Genomic DNA, 20149 nt, shown 5'->3' on the forward strand with positions numbered 1-20149 from the left:
CTATATGTGATCAGTGAGTGATGTGAGTGGTGTATAGAGGATACATGGATATATATGTGATCAGTGAGTGATGTGAGTGGTGTATGGAGGATACATGGCTATATATGTGATCAGTGAGTGATGTGAGTGGTGTATAGAGGATACATGGATATATATGTGATCAGTGAGTGATGTGAGTGGTGTATAGAGGATACATGGATATATATGTGATCAGTGAGTGATGTGAGTGGTGTATAGAGGATACATGGCTATATATGTGATCAGTGAGTGATGTGAGTGGTGTATAGAGGATACATGGCTATATATGTGATCAGTGAGTGATGTGAGTGGTGTATAGAGAGGATACATGGATATATATGTGATCAGTGAGTGATGTGAGTGGTGTATAGAGGATACATGGCTATATATGTGATCAGTGAGTGATGTGAGTGGTGTATAGAGGATACATGGATATATATGTGATCAGTGAGTGATGTGAGTGGTGTATAGAGGATACAAGGATATATATGTGATCAGTGAGTGATGTGAGTGGTGTATAGAGGATACATGGATGTGATCAGTGAGTGATGTGAGTGGTGTATAGAGGATACATGGATATATATATGTGATCAGTGAGTGATGTGAGTGGTGTATGGAGAGGATACATGGATATATATGTGATCAGTGAGTGATGTGAGTGGTGTATAGAGGATACATGGATATATATGTGATCAGTGAGTGATGTGAGTGGTGTATAGAGGATACATGGATATATATGATCAGTGAGTGATGTGAGTGGTGTGTATAGAGGATACATGGCTCTATATGTGATCAGTGAGTGATGTGAGTGGTGTATAGAGGATACATGGATGTGATCAGTGAGTGATGTGAGTGGTGTGTAGAGGATACATGGATATATATATATATATATGTGATCAGTGAGTGATGTGAGTGGTGTATAGAGGATACATGGATATATATATATATATGTGATCAGTGAGTGATGTGAGTGGTGTATAGAGGATACATGGATATATATGTGATCAGTGAGTGATGTGAGTGGTGTATAGAGGATACATGGATATATATGTGATCAGTGAGTGATGTGAGTGGTGTATAGAGGATACATGGATGTGATCAGTGAGTGATGTGAGTGGTGTATAGAGAGGATACAAGGCTCTATATGTGATCAGTGAGTGATATGAGTGGTGTATAGAGGATACATGGATATATATGTGATCAGTGAGTGATATGAGTGGTGTATAGAGGATACATGGATATATATGTGATCAGTGAGTGATGTGAGTGGTGTATAGAGGATACATGGATGTGATCAGTGAGTGATGTGAGTGGTGTGTATAGAGGATACATGGCTCTATATGTGATCAGTGAGTGATGTGAGTGGTGTATAGAGGATACATGGATGTGATCAGTGAGTGATGTGAGTGGTGTATAGAGAGGATACAAGGCTCTATATGTGATCAGTGAGTGATATGAGTGGTGTATAGAGGATACATGGATATATATGTGATCAGTGAGTGATGTGAGTGGTGTATAGAGGATACATGGATGTGATCAGTGAGTGATGTGAGTGGTGTGTATAGAGGATACATGGCTCTATATGTGATCAGTGAGTGATGTGAGTGGTGTGTAGAGTGTGAGTCAGGCTCCTCCCCCTGCTCATGTCTCCATCAGATGATTTGCAGCCTCCCCCAGTGATGGAGCCGGACACACAGTGACCCCGCACCGCTCTCTGGTGTCACACAACCGGCCACAGTGATCACATTGGAGGTGGATAGCGGGATGCAGGGTGACAAGCCGGAGGATGAGCCGGGGGATGAGGATAAACAAGAGCCGGAGAAAGAGAAGGAGGAGGAGGACGGGAAGGAGTCGGTGTGTGTCGCCGGAGGAGCATCTTCTGGGGCAGACAGCAGCACGGACTCGGAGAGTGTACAGAGCGGAGATACTCCCAGCCCTCCGACCTGTAAGATCTGCTTCCAGGGCCCTGAGCAGGTAATATGAAGTGTCATGCTGGGACATCAGGCTGGGACATCAGGCTGGGACATCATTGTCCACCCTTCCTGTCTGCTGGCCTGTCACCTGTGTCCAGGATGGATGGATGGATGGGGAGGGGGTCCTCATTAGATGTCATCTCCTCTGTACCCATCTATCACACCTTTCATATCTCCTGCACTTTCATCCTTCCACATCCTTCTCTCATAGTCCTGGCTCTTCATTATCTCAACTTTCTGACATCATTAGGGCTCATTAGGAACTGTTTACAAAAGGCATGACATGATCTTCCAGCCCTCCTCTACCTGGGAGTAGGTTCTCATGTATACCAAGCTTCTGTACTGGGGGGAAAGGGGGTTCAATAAAGCCCTAAGGCCCCATTTACATCTCACAATTAATTTGCGACCGCTGGCAGAATTGCTGCGATTCCGCTTGCAATCCCAAATTGCATGGCAATCACAGCACATCGCGCTGCGCTCATTATCTTTTAATGGTACCCTAAACGTGATGCGATTCTGGATCCATCACACCTTTCACAAATCGCGTCGCCCAAAAAGGAGATTATTTTCAGGCGACAAACACGCATAGGGCAGCCCATCGCAGTGAATGGGTGAAACTGTGTGAAAATCCCGATATCAAAATCGCATTGCGGCAACGCTCGTTCTCACTACGCAATTATGTGACTTTTCTGGAAGTACGGTCCTTTAAAATGGCCTGCATCAGATACAAAAAAAAAACCTTTTTCAGTAACTTTAGGTAGTACTTAAAGTGGAAGTTCACCCAAAAACACAATTTTTAACCTTAGATTGAGGCTCATTTTGTGAAGGGGAATCGGGTGTTTTTTTTAAATCGAAGCAGTACTTACCGTTTTAGAGATAGATCTTCTCCGCCGCTTCCGGGTATGGGCTGCGGGACTGGGCGTTCCTATTTGATTGACAGGCTTCCGACGGTCTCATACATCGCGTCACGATTTTCATATCGGTGCGCAGGCGCCGTATAGAGCCGCACCGACGTTCGGCTTTTTCCGTCTACTCGTGATGCGATGTATGCGACCGTCGGAAGCCTGTCAATAAAATAGGAACGCCCAGTCCCGCAGCCCATACCCGGAAGCGGCGGAGAAGATCTATCTCTAAAACGGTAAGTACTGCTTCGATTTAAAAAAAAACACCCGATTCCCCTTAACAAAACGAGCCTCAATCTAATGTTAAAAATTGTTTTTCGGGTGAACTCCCGCTTTAAAGTGGTTGTAAACCCTTACATACCAATTTTACCTTCCAGTAAGCCTATGATAAGGCTTATCTGTAGGTACCATGTATATCTCCTAAACCTACACCACAGGGGTCTTCAAACTATGGCCCTCCAGTTGTTCAGGAGCTAAAATTCCCATCATGCCTAGTCATGTCTGTGAATGTCAGAGAATAATGCAATGCCTCATGGGATGTGTAGTTCCGCAACAGCTGGAGGGTCGTAGTTTGAGGATCCTTGATTTAGGAGATATTCACTGTATCAGCATGTGCCAACATCATCGGCACTTGCGCACTAAAGAAACGGCTCGCTCATGCCGTTTCTTTAGCTGCTCTGCCGTTACAGGCAGCTCCCGCGGGCATGTGCAGGAGTGACATCATCGTGGCTCCGACCAATAATGTCATAACGTCACGCCTGGCCTCCGAAGGTCATAGATATGGCCAGGGATCATCTGGTCCAAAGGTCAGCTCTATGGTAATCGGCCACCGCCGGCCGATTCGTTTTCCGGCTCAATGATCGCACAGGCGAGTCAGTAAAAGCACCGGGGGGGGGGGGGAAGCGACTGAACAGCCACTATGATTGTTTTTACTTTGCAGGGAATCGCTGGCAGAAAGGAAGATATCTGAATGATGCCTACAGCTGCAGGCATCATTCAGATGTATCCACTCAAACTCCAGGACGTCAATGGAAAGTTAGTTCTAGCATTTTTGAAGATTTTCAGATGCTTCCATTGAAGTCTAGTGGGGCTAAAAACACTTGAAGCTTGCAAGCCTCAAGTGACTACGCTCAGGTGTGAACAGGCACTAATGAAAAACATGGGACTTTGGAAGTTGAACCTTTTGGGTCTTCAAGTTACAAAATACTCAGGTGTGAATTGGGTCTAAGAAGGGTCCAGTGATACAACAGGATATGACTGTTGGGGGCTGAAATGATGGAGAAAGTAAAATTCCAGTTGTAAGGGCCCTTTCACATGGGAACACCACAGCTCCTAAGTCTTCTGAGGCGAATGAGCCTGGGCTGACGGAACCTGCTTTAAATAGCCCAAAACGGGCTGAAAACTCGCTGGTTCAGACCGGTTTGAACTGACCTTTCCCGGGCTTTCTATCCAGAACCCAGGAAAGGTCACCCAAAGGCCAAGAAGCCTGCCAAAATGCCCCAGGTGCTGTCACCTAAAGACCAAGTGAGCCAGTTTGAACTGACCTTTCCCGGGCTTTCTACTCAGACCCCAGGAAAGGTCACCAAAAGGCCAAGAACTAAAATACCCTCACAGGAAACCTAGAAAGAAAAACCCCCCAGGGGAGACCTGAAACTGCCCCCCCCTGTCGCTCTCTTATGAGAAAAGGGGGCTATAATGCCCCTTCTTCCTGTCATTCTCAGGCGTACTGCTCAAGGCATGACGATATAATGGTAAACCCCTACATCCAATGCGGGTTCACTATGTGTTCATAAAATAAAGGTGGATCCATTGCTTATGGCATCCAATAAAATGTGTGGGTTGAGAAGTGAATGTCAGCATGCCATTGGTTGCTATGAACAACGTTTTCACCTTCTCTGTACTCCATTGTTTATACATGAAGCCCAATGTCTAATGGTGGCCATACACACTTAGATTTTTTATTATCCTGTCAATGTGCGATTCAATCAAAGTGAACAAAACAGCAAACGATCGAATAGTCATAACTGTTTCTCTGATAGATTTAGACACAATTTCGAACAATATCAATCAAACTGAGTCTGTCGGCGAGGGTGAAAAATGATCGATTATGTTGCATCGATCAGCAGTGCTGAGATGCTTTTTCATGAAACCGATCGTAGTTTGATCAATCAGATGGTAAAAACAGAGATGCATGATGATCGTATCTTTGAAATATCGATCAAAATCCACGTCACGTGTGTGAATGGGTTGTCAACTAAAGATTGATTTTTCCTATTGCTAGAGATTGGAGAATAAATTGATCGTTTATCGAAGCGTAGATGGCCACCATAAACTTTTGAACATGTCTGTAAGGCAATAGCAGGAGTAATGTACAATAATGTACAAAGGGCACTTAGCCATTGCAACTAGGGCTCCGTTTACTGTTGTCAGATTAAGCACTGATTTATTGGCAGGGGTTAATGCACTTTGAACTTTCCCTTTCTAAATAAGCCCAGATAATGCCTTTATGTCAGCTAAAGCAGTATTAGGTTTGTGTTGTCTGTTATATGTTAAAAATATGACACTGACTGATGCTTGTATATGTGGATCGTTCATAGACTTTTCTAGAGTACCAAAAAAGCCAACGAATATCGTAGTCCTGATGTCATTTTAGAGTGAACCTGACCTGGCCTAAAAGGTTTCTCAATCAATAACACTGCTGAAGTATAGGAACCTTGTGGTGCAATTACTTAAAGTAATCTCCAAATTGCCCCTTGTATCCATGTGGAGCCCCTTGAATCCTTTGTTCAGGCTATATAGTGGCCCCAAAGTTCCCTACAGGTTAGGGCAGGGGTTGACAAATTTGCTTGGAATCTAGGAGCCAGCTAAAAAAGTTAGGAGCCAGAAAACGCGCGCCGTCCCGACGAGCTTGCGCGCAGAAGCGAACACATACGTGAGCAGCGACCGCATATGTAAACGGTGTTCAAACCACACATGTGAGGTATCGCCGCGATCGTTAGAGCGAGAGCAATAATTCTAGCCCTAGACCTCCTCTGTAACTCAAAACACGTAACCTGTAGAGTTTTTTTAAACGTCGCCTATGGACATTTTAAAGGGTAAAAGTTTGACGCCATTCCACGAGCGGACGTAATTTTGAAGCGTGACATGTTGGGTATCAATTTACTCGGCGTAACAATATCTTTCATAATATAAAAAAAAATGGGGATAACTTTACTGTTGTCTTATTTTTTAATTAAAAAAAGTGTAATTTTTCCCCAAAAAAGTGCGCTTGCAAGACCGCTGCGCAAATTGGGCGTGACAGAAAGTATTGCAACAATCGCCATTTTATTCTCTAGGGTGTTAGGATAAAAAATATATATAATGTTTGGGGGTTCTAATTAGAGGGAAGAAGATGGCAGTGAAAATAGTGAAAAATGACATTAGAATTGCTGTTTAACTTGTAATGCTTAACTTGTAATACCAACGGCCACCACCAGATGGCGCCAGCTCACATCTGGTGGTAATAACTTGTAATACCAACGGCTCACCACCAGATGGTGCCAGCTTTTTTTTTTTTTGCCCCCCCTTCCAAGCCAAGTCGCCAGGACCCTATTTCTAGTCGCCATGGCGACCTGGCACCCGGGATTTGTCGAGCCCTGGGTTAGGGTCAAGTCCCACTCTTCCCTTACTTATACTCCACCCCATCATCAAATGCTAAAGCAGACTTTCTCAACCTTTTAACATGGAGGATACCTTAAACAACTTTCAAGTCTCAGGCCCCGTACACACGACCGATAAACTCGACGGGCAAAACACATCGTTTTGCTCATCGAGTTCCTTGTTCGGCTGTCAGAAAACTCGTCGAGCCAAATTTTCCCATTGCCCAACGAGGAAATAGAGAACATGCTCTCTTTTTGGCTCGACGAGTTTCCCGACGGGTTTCTCGGCGAAAATGTACACACGACCGGTTTTCTCGGCAGAATACGTCTCCCATCGAGTTCCTTGCTGAATTCTGCCGAGAAAACTGGTCGTGTGTACGGGGCCTCAGGGAACCTCTTCTGATAGTTACTATATCTACTGCTCATGGTGCATAGTGTGATGGTGACTGGGGAGAATGCTCCTTACATCTGTGATCATTGGGAAGAATTTTCCCCACTTACAGATAGATAAAACCATTGTCAGCAGTTACCTATCTAAAAGAAATTGCTCACACCTAGCAACTTTAGGAGGCATCTTAGGGTTCCACAGAACTCTGGTTGAGAAACGCTGTAGAGCCTGTACAGCCTACTGATATTCTGACATTTGACCATTGAATGAGTGGAAGCAGAACTTAGAGAAGAGAGGAATACGGGCATAATCTTGACTTTGGCCCTACTTACAACCAGGGGAGGGCTGGCAGCCTTGGGCATGGGGGGCAAGTTCAGACAAGTGGCCTATTGAACTGCCCATTAGAGCAGCCAACTCCAGTGCCCATCAATGCAGCCTCCATGGGGTGTATGGGGGGGATGGGAGTCAGCTAGGCGCGTCTCACCTCAGTGATCTCAGCTCAGCAGGTCCTTGCACGGCACGGCCTTGGGGGGGTAATGCTCCTGGTCCTGGGGTCAAGTTGCAGTCAGCGCCCAGCCCTGCAGCCCTGCATCCCGACTTCCTGGCACACACTGCCTCTGCCTGCTTCCAAGAATCCAGTCCCAGGGAGTTGCAGTTTCCTCTGCGCTTCTCTGTTTTCCATCCACCAGGAGCTTGAGCGTGGACTACAACTCCCGGAATGCAACAGCTAGTGGTCAGCCACTGCGGCCGCGACCCCGGCCCGACTTCCTAGTGCAGAATAAAAAATAAAATGGTAGAGGGCAGCGACTGCTGGCCATTTTGAACATAAGTTAGAGCGGCCTGGGAGGCAATTGCCACCCTGCCCCCCCAGCCCAGCCCTCCCCTGCTTACAATCGCTATGATTTGAAATCTATGGGGCACAAGGATAAAAAATAACAAGAACTACAATATCCTGCACTTTGGCACCCTTGATACCTTTTTAAACCAGATCAGATTCACCATAAGTGGAGGTTTGGGCACATGTAGATCAGCATCATGCTCATACCCTGTGTTTGTAATGGCTTTGTGTTTTTTCAGTGACACACACAGTAAAGTTGATTTACTGAAACTGAAGAGTGCAGAATCTGGTGCAGCTGTGTATAGTAGCCAATTGGTTTTCTAACGTCAGCTTGTTTAGTTAAAGGGGTTGTAAAGGTTTGTTTTTTATTTTCTAAATTGGTTCCTTTAAGCTAGTGCATTGTTGGTTCACTTACCTTTTCCTTCGATTTCCCTTCTAAATGTTTTTTTTCTTTGTCTGAATTTCTCACTTCCTGTTTCTCCTCAGTAAGCTTGCCACCATCATCCATGGGGGTTAGTCAGTCCGAGGAGGAACAGGAAGTGAGAAATTCAGACAAATAAAATTGTTTAGAAGGGAAATTGAAGGAAAAGGTAAGTGAAACAACAATGCACTAGCTTAAAGGAACCTATTTAGAAAATACAAAACGAACCTTTACAACCCCTTTAAGCTTTGACAAAAAAAAAAAAAAACCTGGAAGCTGATTGGTTTCTATGCACAGTTGCATCAGATTTTGCACTCTCCAGCTATAGTAAACCAACCCCATTATGCAGTACTTTTCAGGACTATAGTGCAACACACTCCATACATGACATATGTAGTACAAAATAAATTCCGGTCACTGGAGAGATGGTGGAAAGTGTCATTTGTTTAGATTGTGCTGCAAATTCCATTTCATTCTTGTACAATTGCAGCACTCATTGGTCAAGCATCTACGTGTGGTCTGATTCTGCTGGCTATTATTGTTTTTTATATTGCCCTGAAATGTATTTCACACATGTATATAGAAAGTATTGATATACTTGGTGAATGATGTCTGTGTAAGTAAAAAGAAAACAAAAAACAAATCCTGTCATTGAAGGTTAATGAGAATCAGCACCCAGGACAGCTCTCAGACTCAAAGACTGCTGGTCTTGATTTTTTTTTCTTACTGGTCTCTTAAAGTGGAGGCTCACCCAAAAGTGAACCTCCGCTTTTTGGATTCCTCCCCCCCCTCCGGTGTCACATTTGGCACCTTTCAGGGGGTGCAGATACCTGTCTGAGACAGGTATTTGCACCACTTCCGGGTTCGGATCCATGCAGGGAATCCAGCCTGTGATGTCGACCCCTGCTGTCTTCTGGGAAACACTGTTCCCAGGAGAGAGCGGGACCAGTGACAGGGCGCCGCAATCATCACACATGCGCAGTAGGGAATCGGGCAGTGAAGCCGCAAGGCTTCACTTCCTGATTCCCTCACCGAGGATGGCGGTGGAAGCAGCCGAGGACCGAGCGATTGCTCAGCCTCGGCTGCTGACATCGCGGGCGCGCTGGACAGGTAAGTGTCCATTTTTGAAAAGTCAGCAGCTGCAGTATTTGTAGCTGCTGGCTTTAAAAAGAAAAAAAAAAATGTCCGAACCTCCGCTTTAAACATGGATATAAGGGAATGATTAGCATGGCTCTATTAAGTATCATATAACAGCAGTTACTCAATGGGGGTTATTTACGAAAGGCAAACCCACTTTGCACTGCAAGTGCAAAGTGCACTTGAAATTGCACTGAAAGTGCAATTGGAAGTGCAGTCGCTGTAAATCTGATGGGTAGATCTAAAATGAGGGGAAGCTCTGCTGATTTGATTATCCAATCATGTGCAAGCTACGATCCGCTGCCTCCAGTGTCTAGACGCAGACTGGAATGAAGCTGGCAATGGCTTCGATCCAGTCTCTTCAATGTAAACACGGAAGCAACGTCACAAAGTTACTTCCGGTTTACTCAGCTACCAATGGCGCCAGTTTTAAAAAAATACACAGTATTCCGAATCGCCGTTTTCAGTGATCTGAACACTTTGAAGTGCAAAGGAGGGATCGGGGGTCTTTTAGACCATAAAGAGTACCTGTCACCACGGATTACTGTCACAAGGGATGTTTACATTCCTTGTGACAGCAATAAAAGTGATAATTTTTTTTTTTTAAACACAATTTTATATTATAAAAATAAATAAAATAAATACGAAAGAAAAAAAAAAAAATTTAAAACGCCCCCGTCCCCACGAGCTCGCGCAGCAAAGAAAACGCATACGGAATTTGCGCCCGCATATGTAAACGGTGTTCAAATCACACATGTGAGGTATAGCCGCGATCGTCAGAGCGAGAGCAATAATTCTAGCCCTAGACCTCCTCTTTAACTCTAACCTGGTAAAAATTTAAAGCGTCGCCTATGGAGATTTTTAGGTACCGTGGTTTGTCGCCATGACACGACTGGGTGCAATTATAAAGTGTGACATGTTTGGCATCTATTTACTTGGCGTAACATCATCTTTCGCATTATACAAAAAAATAGGGCTAACTTTACTTTTTCATTTTTTTTTATTCATGAAAGTGTCTTTTTCCCAAAAAGTTGCGTTTAAAACACTGCCACACAAATACCGTGTGACATTAAATATTGCAACAGTCGCAATTTTATTCTCTATATTCTGTGCTAAAAAAAAAAAATATATATATATATAATGTTTTGGGGTTCTAAGTAATTTTCTAGCAAAAAATACGGATTTTAACTTGTAAGCACCAAATGTCAGAGATAGGCTTAGTCATGAAAGGGTTAAAATAATATGCAAAGTGGTTGGAGGGAAGCTTCAGAATGGCAAAGATGTTTTTATTACAAATTATGTATTCCCTACTAATTGCCTTGATAGTTTTCAAAGACTCTAATCTTGAGCCCTGGTTCACACTGGGCTGCGGGAGTGAAATCGTGTGAGTTCAGCTGAACTTGCACGATTTCACTCCCGCCGGCAGTCCCGATTTCGGCCGCGATTTAAGAGACATCTGTGCAGGTTTCGCAGCCAGGAATCGCAAAAAATAGTGCAGGAACTACTTTTTGAAATCGGTGCAGCGCTGCAGATGCGGCGTCGCACCGATAAAGGACGGTGTCATTGCCAGCAAATGCCGCCAATTTGAGATGCGATTTTACATGTGAAATCACATCTAAAATCGAAGCAAAAAGTACCCAGTGTGAACCTGGGCTTAAACCCCTTTTAGTTACTTAGGCATCATTTGCATGGGCGTACCAATCTGTCCACCTGTGTGAAGGGCTCTTTTTACCTCCATGAGCTATACAAACAAATGGCAGCCACCACAATCTATAACTAGCCTTTGCAGCAAGGAACACATGGATGGGCAAAAACAAACAAAAATTCTCAGCTCACTTACCAGTCAGCCTGCAACAAAAGGGAATGCACCCTGTCTAACAGTTCACATGAAAAACAAAGGGTTTAGTTGCACCCATTGGCAAACATATGGGTAAGCCTCAGTGCTCACATCAAGGCGCCCCAGTGTACTGTGGTCCTAACTCTATTATTTTGAGAGTCTCCCAAGTTGGAGCACATATATATAGCAGTGGATAGATTAAGGGCAGGTTTGCCTAGAAGGAGCCCGTCCTTCCTTAAAGGTACAAGGATGCATGGGACATCCATCAAGGGGTTTTGTTGCACCCACTGTACGGACACAGCCATTTTTTCCTCATTCACATGGGCATACCTATCTGTACAACCATGCGAAGGGCCATGTTTGCACGCAAAGGATGCACAGATGTTCTGCACAACTGTCAATTTGGGATCAGCTGCTCTGTCTGTGCAACTGATGTGTCCCAGTAGACAAGAGTGGGACTGCTTGCATGTGGATACATGGAATACATGTGCATCCCATGCGGGTAAAGACAGCATGGGTGTACAGATAGATACAGTCATATGATTGAGACCTGATATCCATCGTCACGTGACATCCTGGGCAGGGGTCAAGACCTGGGGAAAAAAGTGTGGGAACTCCCGCCCAAGATCCACTCCCCCCACCAAAAAAAAAAAATGATACGCTCATATGTATAATTACTAAACCGCACGTTTTTTTTTTTTTTTGATCCACTGTACCTTAGTAAGCAAGTTCTTTCTAAATCCTGCGATAACTCGCGGCAGACCTCCGCAATGTCTCCTGGGAACAATGACAAAAGCTCCCAGGAGACATTGCGGCATCGAGGAAGTGACGCAATACCCGCACACTACCCGATGATCCATATACAGGAAGCGGCCAGTAACATAAAGGATTACTAAGGTTCACCTGCCCCTGACAGTGACTCTAGCTGGGCATCGCCGCTTAGTGAAGGATTGGCTTGGGCGGCTCGGCTGCTCTAGTCCTGCAAAGGGAACTGAGTTCCTGCTGTGAAAAAACTGCAGGAACTCCGTTCCCACACGTTCCCACAGGACTTGAGCCCTGATCCTGGGTCCTAAGTCTTCTATCTTCCTCAGTGCAGAATGGAAGAGATCTTTGTTTGCTCACTTCCCTGCCTGGGTGACATAGATACTTTTTAATGTCTGCAGGGTCATCTGAGGTCCTGCAGACTGCAGTGGCCTGATGGGGTCACAAACTGCTGTGCTGGATGAACGATTTCCATTTTCGGAAGAGGTGTTGGTGGGCGACATGTGATGACAGACTGGAAGAACAGCATATTTGCTCAGTACATCAGGCTTCTAGAAATTGCTGTAATGCAAAAGTGGAACCTCGGTTTAAGAGTAACTTGGTTTGAGAGCCTTTTGATTTGCGAGCAACTTTTTTTTTTAATTTTGACTCGGTTTGCGAGTGTTGACTCGCAAGACGAGCAGAATTGAAGCTAAATAGGCCTTCAGTACCTCATTTGGCCTGAGGTTAGGGGGCGCAGAAGCCGAGCAGAGACGAAAATAGCCCTGCAGTACCTCATTTGGCCTGAGGTATGGGGGCGCAGAAGCCGAGAAAAGCCGAACATTGGCCTGCAGTACCTCATTTGGCCTGAGATACGGGGGTGCAGGAAACAAGCCAAAGTATCCTCGGGCCTTTTCGGACGTTTTCATTGCTCTATGGCGCCCCCCCCACCTCTGGCCGCATTTGGTATTGCATCCCATTGACGTCAATGCGGAACTAATTATTTTTGTTTCCACTTCAATGGGAAAACTTGCTTTGATATGCGAGTACTTTGGATTACGAGCATACTCCTGGAACGGATTATGCTCGTAATTCGAGGTTCAACTGTACCTTTCATTGGTAATCAGATGATGTGTGAACCTCTTGCTGGGGATCCAATAGTTAAGCTGGCCATGAGCAAATTTTGGCCAGTTCCTAATAAACTGGATGAAATGTACCAACTGCCTCTTGCCCAAAAGCCCTTGATTAAAAAATTAAAGAGCTGGGCAGAAAAATTGGTGGCCAACCAGCACCGACATCCATGCAGATACAGTCATTGTTTGGGTATTTGGACAGCTGGTGGGGCTGCCTGTCAAAATACAATAGCTGCAGGATGGGATTTGTCTATTCATGCTGTGTAGCATGGATGGGGAAATTTGTTAACGTTTCTTGTAAAAACTATCAGTAAAAAAAAAAAAGGATTCTCACAGTCTCCAATCTGATTTGAATCTGTTTTGGAATTTTGAATGGGATCAATGATACAGGAAGTAGAGAAAGAGAGAGTTACACATCACAGGCTACAGAAATACACCCTGGAGATTGCACAAAGCAAAATAAATGAAAGCTGTCAAGATAGAGATATAGGAAATGCCATTGCTGAGGCAATCCGAGGTCTCCTGGCCTGTCAACTGACCTAACACACCAACTCCCATCATCTTATTTAGTGAGGGAAGGTCAAGCAGTTGACCAGCAGCAGCTGTCCCTGACATCCCTAGCACTCTAGATAAAGGCTTCTACAATGTAACAGGGAAATAATAATAATAATCATTAAGTCCAAATATGATAGGGTCTCTGTAAGATAAGCTGGATGGACTTTCTGATTTGACCACAGCTGCAAGTATTTGCTAGATGGCATTTTGAGCTTACTGATTGCTTTCACTTGTTGCCTTGCTCTTCAAGAATTATTATTTATTATTATAATATAGGATTTTTATAGCGCTATCAGTTTGTGCAGCGTCTAAGGGAGACAGTACAGTTACAATATAATCAAGTACAAGAGGGTTAAGAGGGTCCTACTCATAAGACATTGCAATGTAAAGATCTATACTCAGACAAAACAAAAAATAACAGGCAGACTTAGGTAGATTCAGAAAGAGTTAGGCCGGCTTATCAGTAGATAAGCCGACCTAACTCAGAATCTACGCCGACTTATGTTTAAGCGTATGCTCAAACAGAGATACGCTTAAACATATCTAAGATACGACGGCTTGCGCCGTCCTATCTTAGATTGCAATATTTTGGATGGCTGCTAGGTGGCGCTTCCATTGCGGTCGGCGTAGAATATGTAAATGAGGAGATACGCCGATTCACGAACGTACTCCCAGCCGACGCAGTACTTTTACGCCGTTTACGTAAGAGATAGGCCGCGTAAAGTTAGAGCTAGGCCCTAGTGGAATAGTAATGTCAAGTATGGCCGCCGTTCCCGCGTCGAAATTCGAATTTTTTACGTCGTTTGCGTAAGTCGTCCGTGAATCGGGATTTACGTCGTTTACGTCCACGGCAAAATCAATAGGCCCGTACGGCGTACTTAGCCGCAATGCACACCGGGAAATGTAGCCGCCCGGCGCATGCACAGTTAAAAAAAAACGTAAAAAACGTAAGGTCAAGCACTATTAGCATACAACATGCCCCCCTAACACACATTTGAATTTGGCGCCCTTACGCCCGCCCACTTTAGGCTACGCCGCCGTAACATAGCAGGCAAATACATTGAGAATCATGTACTTGCCTAGCTAACTTACGGGGGCATAGCCTAAACACGCTAAGCTACGCCGCCGCAAGTTTAGGCACTTCTCTCTGAATCTACCTAAAAGTCTTTTTTCTGTTGTCACTTTTAATGTTTCTGTATTTCTAAAGACTACCCATGGACGTTAGGCAGAGTTCATCAGATTTGAGAGGGATTTTTCATAAGAAACTTTATTCCATGAAAAGTACAATCTTAAAAAATGTGTACTTGCAAAATCTGACATGCCTTGTTATATTAAGACAATTCTTCCAGCTATAGAAAATGCACATACAGAATGTATTCTCTATTAAGGCCATTTGATAGTCTTAAGATAAATAAATAGACATGCATAGTGGTTGTTCATCCGGCTGTAAATGAAAAATTTCATCTCCTCAGTTCTCTTTTTATGGCGTCATTTGTCAATGAAATGCATTTAAAAATAGATTTTTTTTTTCAGATTGTAATAATTCGTTTCTTCATGTCACTGTCATATATTTGTGAGTAGAGTAAAAGGTCAGTCCACCCAGAAATTCCATTTTATTTATAAGCTGGGTCTGGTGAGCTTTATACACCAATATCTTCATTCTCTTGGTGATTCCGGCGGTGAAATCGGCATTGGTACCGATATTGGTATTGGTGCCAATATTAGCCATTTTTGCGAGTATCGGTACTTGCCAAAATGCTCCAATACCTGAAACCAATATCGGAAGTGACGTCAGCTTGGGAGTGGAAAACCTCCTACTCCCCTCCAGCCGGCTGTCTCCTCTTGTCCAGGGCCACCTTAATGCACGGGCCAACCTGGGCACTGCCTATATGGGCAGGATCTGTAGTGCTCCAATCACAGGGCATGGAGAGGAAACTTGCAGGGATTAGAGCAGAACAACTCCAGCTCCAGCACATGTAGCAGAGGTATGGTCATGCCCCGATCTAGGGGGTATTGGGGAGGGGTGCGCTCCCCCCTTCCAAGCCCTCCAACACCCCTGATGCTTGCTGGCAGTCTCCTATTCCCTCATGGCACTTAGAGCTCCTTCTCCCTATCCCATTCCCTTACAGCTACCATGTGTATAGTGTATAGCTAGCTACTGCATAGTGTATAGCTAGCTACTACAACTCTGTTCCACTTCCTACCATGGAATGTTACAGATTGGAACTGCAACCAGTAGATAGTTATATACTATGCACACTGTAGCTGTAAGGGAATCGAATTTCAGCTCCAGTGTGTGCTGTGTGGGGAGCAGGAGTTCTGCCTATGTTCAGGCTGTGTACAATGCATGAATTACTGTGCCCTCCTAACTCCCATACTGTGCCATCTTAACCCCCTGTACTGTGCCCTCTTAACCCCCTGTACTGTGCCCTCTTAACCCCCTGTACTGTGCCCTCTTAACCCCCTGTACTGTGCTCTCCTATCCCCATTACTGTGCCCTCCTAACTCCCGTACTGTGCCCTCCTAACCCCATGTATTGTGCCTCTTAACACCCTATACTGTGCCCTCTTAACTTCCTGTACTGTGCCCTCCTAACCCACTTGTATATGTTTATATTTAAAGTGATTATATACAATAAGACCCCTTTGACACTGGATCGTATTGCAGGCACTATAGCGTAAAAAATAGCACCTGCAATACGCCCTTAAAAATCTGTCCCCATTCACTCGAGTGTGAAATCCCGAGGGACTTTCACACTGGAGCGGTGCGCTAGAAGGATGGTAAAAAAAAGTCCTGCTAGCCGTATCTTTGGAGCGGAGAAGGAGCAGTGTGTTTACCGCTCCTCCTCCGCTGCTGCCCATTGAAATCAATGGGACAGCGCGGCTATACTGCCCGCAATGCGCTGCTTTCTCGGCCGCTAGCGGGGGGTTAAATGCGCCCCGCTAGCGGCTGAAATGCATCGCAAATCTGCCCATAGCGTCGGCGGTAAAAATAGCGGCATTTTACCGCCGACGCTATGGGCGGCACAGTGTGAAAGGGCTCTAAAGCATATTTCCACTTTTGTAGTCAAATTTTAGAAAGCCCCACCATTTATTTGTTACGTGTACCTGTTCACACAGCATGCTCAAAAAATGTAACATATTTCTTACTTTTTAGACAGTTTTCAAGAGGAAGTGTCATGGCTGCAAAGGTTTTTTGAATAACGTAAAGTACACACTATACGTTTAAAAAACGTACAAATCACACAAGCCAATACTGGATATAACAAAATAGAAACGTGTATTAGTGACCCACATTTTTGTGGCCACAAAGCAGACCATTGCAAAGGCATGGAGGATGCCCTTTCTTTCGCTTGATGAGGTTAAACTGCGGGTACATGATATGAATGTGAAATTAACGGTGATCCTTACAGACATGTACAATACATTTTTTGCATATTTAGCAGACTTGGCTTGGTCAGTTCCCATTTACGAGTCCACCGATCCGTTCTCTGGACTTACCTTACCTGAGCTTATCCAAGCTGGTCATGGACCCCACCGGAGAGGGATTCTTTTCTCTATCTACTAACCCTCTCCTCCACTCTTTCTCTCCTTACTTGGTAATTTCTTCCCTTTTTCTCTCTTCAGTGCCCTCCTTGGCATTACCTACTGCTCCTGACCCAAACCATCACGTGATCTGTTCCCTTGTGTTTTAGTATTCCCATAAACTATATACCCTGTTCCTATGCAGGCTTAAATTTAGGCTTTGATATGAGATGGCCCCTGTAGAGTTTTGGCTCAGCCTTTTAGCCCCATGTATGGAACACAGGTTGACCCTTGGTGCTGCTCCGACTATCATTTTGGTTTTTGTTTACAACTTTATATGGTAAACCTTTTCTGCATATGTATCTACTTTTGGTGCTATTTTGTTTCATCCCCCCCATGGAGCAAACTATTTAGTTGGGTCTTTATCTCTGGAATGACTTTCTGTTTATTGTTTACATGAGACCTACCCGACTGGTACATAGAGGGTTTGGCTTAGAGTCGGTTCACATAGCAGCGACACGACTTCGGGGGCGACTCTGCAAGTCGTCCTGAGGACGACTTCAGAGGCGATTTGCAAAACGACTTCTGTATAGAAGTCAATGCAGGTCGCCCCGAGCCGCCCCCGAAGTCGTACAAGAACCTTTTTCTAAGTCGGAGCGACTTGCGTCGCTCCTATTAGAACGGTTCCCATTGCATTGAATGGGACGCGACACGTCAGGCGGCTGAGCCGCCTGTCGTGTCGCCCCAGTGTAAACCGGGTCTTACTGTTTTTATTGCCTGAAAACTCTTTCATCAGACATTTTTGGGCCTCAAGAAATGAGATAGCCCGTCAGTACATCAGGATTGATCAATTTTTAGATATATCCTATAGTTTGTGGACTCTATAACTTTCCTACAGACTAAATAATATACACCAATTTGGGTTATTTTCCCCAAAGAAATGTAGCAGAATGAAGTTTGGGCTAAATTCAAGATAGATGAAGAAAAACTTGTTTTTTTTCAAAATGTTTAGAATTTTTGTTTATTTAACAAAAAGATAAAAAACCTAGTGGTGGTTAAATGCCACCAAAAGAAAGTTGTGTGAACGAAATGATAAAAATTTAGTTTGGGTACAGTTTTGCGTGAACGCGCATTTGTCATTCAAAGTGCTACAGCTGAAAATTGGCCTGGGCAGGAAGGGGGTTAAAGTGACCGGTATTGAAATGGTTTATATACAGTGGAAGAAGCCCAGGCTCTATACCCTTAACCTTTTGTTAGGACAGACAGTATTCAAATCTAGTTACAATTGATAATGAAGTTCTGCTTGGAGAGTACATTCAGGGTTCATAATAGCAAACATAGCTGGCCGCACTCTTATAAACAAAGAAAATGACTTAGGCTTTTCCCTTGCAGGTGGATCCAGAAAAGAGCATTTATCTAAAAAATGTAAACAGCAATTAAAAAAAAACAATTAAGTTATGATTTCTGAATGAGGACATGTAACTTATACAAAATATGTGTTATCTCAGTTTGGCTTCAAAAGTGGAAAAACCTGAAAGCATTCTATTGATATTATTACATATACATTTTGTATTTTTTTTTTCAATATAGAAGATTGTTACTATCTATGGAACAATATTTCATAGCAAAGATTGATCACAAGTCTAGTAATCACTACGGTTCATTTTGCCTATAGGTACTATAGTATACTGTAGCTGACTTTCTTCTGTCACACAAAGCACATTAAGAAGAATTAGTCGCAACTGGATCTATGAAAGAACATACTGTAGGTATTCAGACTTTAATCTAGCAAAACTTTGTTTTTTAGGTAAAGAGAACTTTAATTGGCCCCTTGTGGGAGGTTTTTACTTACTTTTCATCAGAGAAAACAGAAAGTGATAGTCTCCCCAATGGAGGCACAGACAGGAAAAAAAAAAAAAGTTTATTAGGAATGTAAGATAATCCTTTTTGTTTTTTATTGCTGTCTGCTTTCCCCTTGGGAATTTTCCCTACTATTCTGTTCAGGTGATGGATGTGAGACAAAGCAGGACGTTGCATTTAAAAGCATTTACATCTTAGGCCCCGTACTCACGACCAAACATGTCTGCTGAAACTGGTCCGCAGACCAATTTCAGCAGACATGTTCCGTCGTGTGTACAGCCGCGCGGACAGGATTCCAGCAAACAATTGTCTGACAGACCGTTTCTGAGCAGACAACTGTTTCCCGGACTTGCTTTAAAACAGTCCGCTGGAAACCTGTCCGCCCGGACATGTACGGTCGTCTGTACAGACCTACCGTACATGTCCTGCCGCCCGCCATCCCTCGCATGCGTCGAATGACTTCGACGCATGCGTGGAAGCATTTTCAAGGCAGGCCGCCCACGCCGGCGCGTCATTGTCGCGGCGACACCGCGTCATCGACGCGTCGACACCGCGGACACGCCCCGCGTATTGTTTACGCGCGGTCTTCTGTTCGATGGTGTGTATAGCCATCGAACAGAAGTCCCCGGGCAGTCCCCGGCCAGACATGTCGGATGGAAACGGTCTGCAGACTTTTTTCATCGGACATGTCCTGCCGTGAGTACTCGGCCTTACAGTGGTTCTTATGCCTCGTACACACGGTCAGACTTTTGACCGTGCAAAAGTCTGCCGTGACCCCGTCGGAAGTCCTACGCACAAAAAGAGAACAGATTCTCTATCTAAGGTCTGTCGGACTTCCGATAAAAAAGGTCAGATGGAGGCTACACACGGCCAGACTTTCCCGAGAAAAAAAGCCTGTTGGACTTTTTTTCACGGAAAGTCCGGCCGTGTGCACGAGGCATAACTCTTTTCTGGTCTATGTTAAAAAATGCTTTGGCTGTTGTTAGGTTTTTAGAAGACACTGTCACCTTTGCCTTGCAGGGCATACAGTCAGTATGTCTGCAGAGGGCATCCCTCTATTCCCATATACTTTACCAGTGCTTCCTTGCAGCACCTTGCTGTGTCAGTAAAATGTGGGAGCGTTGACATCACTCGCTTGGACACGTGATGGTGCTTGGGCCCAGCAATTGGCTTCTAGGCACAGT

The 20149-nt window shown here is 44.4% G+C and overlaps 1 protein-coding gene across 2 annotated transcripts in view; it reads left to right on the top strand.

Annotated features, from left to right (window-relative positions):
* The first annotated feature begins 1480 nt into the window (after positions 1–1480).
* The window catches only part of MARCHF11 (membrane associated ring-CH-type finger 11), a 119157-nt gene continuing 100488 nt past the window's right edge, over positions 1481–20149 (top strand). Inside the window, exon 1 of one of the 2 annotated variants that reach the window (XM_040353542.1) lies at positions 1481–1992. In XM_040353542.1, coding sequence (XP_040209476.1) covers positions 1783–1992 — 210 coding nt within the window. In that variant the 5' untranslated portion in view covers positions 1481–1782. The remainder of the gene's footprint in view (positions 1993–20149) is intronic. The other variant, XM_040353541.1, reaches the window with a different exon arrangement.

The sequence above is a fragment of the Rana temporaria genome, chromosome 5 (assembly GCF_905171775.1).
Source record: "Rana temporaria chromosome 5, aRanTem1.1, whole genome shotgun sequence".
In the NCBI taxonomy this organism is placed as follows: domain Eukaryota; kingdom Metazoa; phylum Chordata; class Amphibia; order Anura; family Ranidae; genus Rana; species Rana temporaria.